The 4,019-nt window shown below is 51.2% G+C and overlaps 1 protein-coding gene across 1 annotated transcript in view; it reads right to left on the bottom strand.

Annotated features, from left to right (window-relative positions):
* The window catches only part of STK39 (serine threonine kinase 39), a 431,767-nt gene extending 427,759 nt beyond the window's left edge, over positions 1-4,008 (bottom strand). Inside the window, exon 1 of the mRNA XM_006879325.1 lies at positions 3,700-4,008. Within this exon, the coding sequence (XP_006879387.1) occupies positions 3,700-3,904 (205 nt within the window). The 5' untranslated portion in view covers positions 3,905-4,008. The remainder of the gene's footprint in view (positions 1-3,699) is intronic.
* Positions 4,009-4,019: the final 11 nt, after the last annotated feature.

Genomic DNA, 4,019 nt, shown 5'->3' with positions numbered 1-4,019 from the left:
GGTTGGCGCAGGATAGAGCAGGGTTTAGGGCTGTTGTGCATAGGGTCGCTATGAGTCGGAAACAACTCGACGGCACATAACAACAACAATATATAGGTTGTTGTTACTGATTGCCTTCAAGTTGAGCACGACTCATAGGGACCATATGAACAAAAGCCCCTCTACAACTACCGACAATTATCAAAGTTCATAGAGTTTCTGAAGGCATGTTGTTCAGGAAGTGGATACCACTCTTGCTCCCAAAATATATATACACACACATATATGCGCAAGCATGTGCGCGCGCGCGCACACACACACACACTTTTATTAGGTCAATCTGTCAGGACCTCTCCATAATACTGAGAAGCAATGATGTCAATCTGGAGGCTAAGGTGCACCTGATTCAGTCCATGGTCTTTGCAATCACTTGTTATGCATCAGAGAGCTGGACAATGACTAAGGATGTCAGAAGAATCGATGCTTTTGAGTTGTGATGCTGGAGAAGAGTCTTGAACATACCACGGACTGCCAAGAAAACAAATAGGTCTGTCTTGGAGAGGGTAAAACGAAGTTTCTCTGAAGAGGGTAGGATTTTAAAGCTCCATCTCACATACTCTGGGCACGTGGCCAGGAGGGACCAGTACTTGGAGGATATCATGCTCCAAGGGTAGAGGAGCAGCACAGGAGAGGAAGACCTCGGATGAGATGGATTGATACAGTAACTCTGGCAGTGAGGGTAGATGTTTCAGAGTCAGGAAGACTTGCTCAGGACAGAGAACCTTCAGAGCTGTTGTACATAGTCATTAAGAGTTGCAGATGACTTGATGACACATAACAAAATTTACATATATATATATATATATTATATACACACACACACACACACATATATATATACATACACATACGTATACATGTATATGGACTCTGGTGGCCTAGTGGCAAAAAGTTACGCTGCAATCCCAGAGGCACAGGGTTCGAATCCACCAGCTACTCCATGGAAGAAGGATGGACAATCTCCTCCAGTGCAATTAATACTGCCTCTGAAAACCCACCTTTAGGTCAGCTATGGGTTCAAACTTGAAAGTACACAACAAACAACATAAAAAATACATATATGAGAGAGCTGAAGGCCTAGTGGTAAGGCACTGTGCTGCCAACCCTAGGCAGATAGGTAGAATCCACTAGCTGCTCTGTGGGAAAAGAAGGGCAATCTTCTTCCCATGCAATTTACAGCTTCTAAAAAAATATATGGAGGGTCAGTTAAGAGTAAATTCCAAATTGATGGCACATGATTCTGTGTGTGTATACATGTATGTCTGTATATACATGTATATGTATGCATACGCATATGCATATATATTTAAAAAGTAATAGCTCAATCTCAAGGAGCTCTAGTACCCTAGTGGTAAGGAGTTGCACTGTCAAAGCAAAAGAATGTGGTTCATATTCACCCGGGGATCAGCAGGAGAAAAGATGGGCAATTGTCTCTCTTGTGACTTACAGCCTCTGACAAGCTGCTAGAGCTATCAGCCAATTCCAACTCCATGCATGGTACATAAAAGAAAAACAATAACAGCGTATACAGGTATACTCTAAACAATATTCAAATGGCATTACAAACCATAATGTGTATGAGACTTTGGAAATAAGTCCACTGACTAAACACAAAATGTGTTTCATTCATACAATTGTTATATCCTTACATGCTGTCAAGTTGGACCCTCCAGCAGGTTTTCATAATTTATAAATCACATGGGAGAACGCTCGTCTTTGTCCTGAGGAGCATTTAACAGATTCAAACTGAGTGTCTTCCGGTTAACAGGGCAACTCCTTATTCACCAGGCCAGCAGGTGATAAAGCCTAATAATTTAAACACCTAATGGAGTCGTCTACGACTCCATGGCATTAAACAACAATAACAATGATGACGACCAAGAGAGAGCTACGTTGGCCTAGTGGAAGGAAGCTGTGCTACCAAGCCGAAGGTGGGTGACTGTCATCTGTGGCCCTCGGCCAGGTTCAAATTGTCTTCCTGTCAAACATTCTTCTAGGTGGTATAGCACTGGTCTGTGCGTTGCTGTACAGAGGTAACTCATGGTTGCTGTGATGCTGAAGCCTGTGACAGTGATGTGCCAATCGTGGTAATGGGCACCCATGGTGGACAGTGTTGGCTGGAGCTTCCCGACTAAATCAAGCCTGGAAGCAGGAGCGGCATCCACTTCCAAAATGGCTTGCCTCTGGAAACTCTATGTACGATCAGTGCTCAGGCTGTTCGTTCATAGGGTCGCTATGAGTCGTCTACAACTCGATGGCATTAAACAACAACAAAGGCATTAGGCCTAGCAGCAGAGCGCCATGCTCCTAACCTAAAGGTGGCGCTTCTCTCTTAGCTCCACAAGAGAAAAATGAGCAATCTCCTCCCGAGCGATTTACTACCTCTGAAAATATGCTGAAGAATGAGCTGAGTCAGTTCCAACTCAATGACAATGAGAATATAAGTAAAAAACTGAATTCTTATAACTTTTTAACTTTTAAAAAGTGACAAGGAGGGGATTTTTTACGTTAAAGACTAAAAAAAAACCCTAGATATCTTGAATTCTCTTTTCATTAACTCCACAGAAATATCAAGATTATGAGTAGGGAGTTTCCCATCCCAGAGCCAGTAAGTTCTAGAATGTGAGGGCCCACTTTACCTGATGGCTTCCATAAGCGGGTTTAACGAGACTTTTTAACAATATGATCTTATACGGAATGTTCTAAGTTCACTTAGAGGGGTCAGTACAAATCTCCTGGCCTTTCACGTGCCTGCCCTAGGAAAAGTAATGCTGGCTTCTAGCTGTTCGACTCTGCCAGGTTTTTAAAAATGTAAGATAAGGTAAGCCGACTTGAAGGCACCGAAAGGCAGGGAACCGGCAGACTCGGGTTTCACGCTTGCAGCTCGGCCATGGACCAGAGAGAAGCATCATCAGAGCGATGCGGGGCAAGAGTCCAGGGTGCCCGCTTTCCCCAGGCGACCAGACGGGAGGCAGGCGGCGTGCCGGCACTGAGGGAGGCGGGTACCAGGGCGCGCAGGGCGGCACGGAGAGTGGGGCTGCAGCGCGGGCGCAGAAAGGCGGCTGTCAGTGTGAGGCCAGCATCCTCCCCGGGCTTGGCAGAGAACTCAGGCCTCCTCGGCTTCTACGTGGCCCCGTTACCGACGACGAGAGGCAGACGCGCGGAGCTTAGAGAGCACAGGCGCGGCTGCGCCCGCAGAGTCCCCCAGGACGCAGCTCCCGGGGCGCGGTGCGGCGCAGGGGCGCTGGCAGCCGAGGGCGGCGCCCCCGCCACCCCACCCATCCACGGCCGCCTGCCCGCGTGGCCCCTAACCGTGGGCTGTGACCCCGGCGTGCCAGAGTGGAAGCAGATGCGGCGGCGTTGCCCGGTTCCCGGCTCCGCCGCCCCGGCGATCCGGGAGATAAAAGTTTGCAGCATGCGGCTCGTCTGCAGTGCGAGTCACATCCGCCGCGCCGCCTCCTGCCGCACCAGCGCTCACAGAGCGAACAAATAAATTGGGGGGGGTGGGGGGACTGTCGAAGCCAGTAGGCCCCGAAGCCGGCCGCTCGGCCTCCCGGGTGAGCATGCAAACGAGCCCAGCATCCCGCGCCCCCGGTCGTCCCCAGCCGCGACTCCCGCCCGGCCTCCGCGCCCGGCCTGGGCCGGCCCCTCCGCACTGACCGATAACCTCCTGCAGCTCGTATGCGTCCCTGCAGATGGGCCAGCCGAGCGCCTGCGCTGCCGGGGCTGGGGCTGGGGCCGCGGGCGCCGCCGGAGCCGGCGCTACTGTCGCGGTCGCCGCCGGGGCTGGAGCTGCCGCCGCTGTCACCGGGGCCGCCGGCTGGGGCTGCTGGACGTGCACGGGAGAGCCGCTTGGCTCCGCCATGATGCTGCCAGAAGAGATGGAAGAACGCGCCGGCCAGCGAACGACCTTCCACTTGAAACTTCCCTTCCCTCGTCGCCGACACCTCTCGACCGGCGCACGCCCTCCCTGCCGTCGC

The sequence above is a fragment of the Elephantulus edwardii genome, unplaced genomic scaffold (genome assembly GCF_000299155.1).
Source record: "Elephantulus edwardii isolate Elephantulus edwardi_28Jun2011 unplaced genomic scaffold, EleEdw1.0 scaffold00003, whole genome shotgun sequence".
NCBI classification, from domain to species: domain Eukaryota; kingdom Metazoa; phylum Chordata; class Mammalia; order Macroscelidea; family Macroscelididae; genus Elephantulus; species Elephantulus edwardii.
The sequence above is the reverse complement of the archived record's forward strand: the minus strand, read 5'-3'. Positions and strand labels throughout refer to the sequence as shown.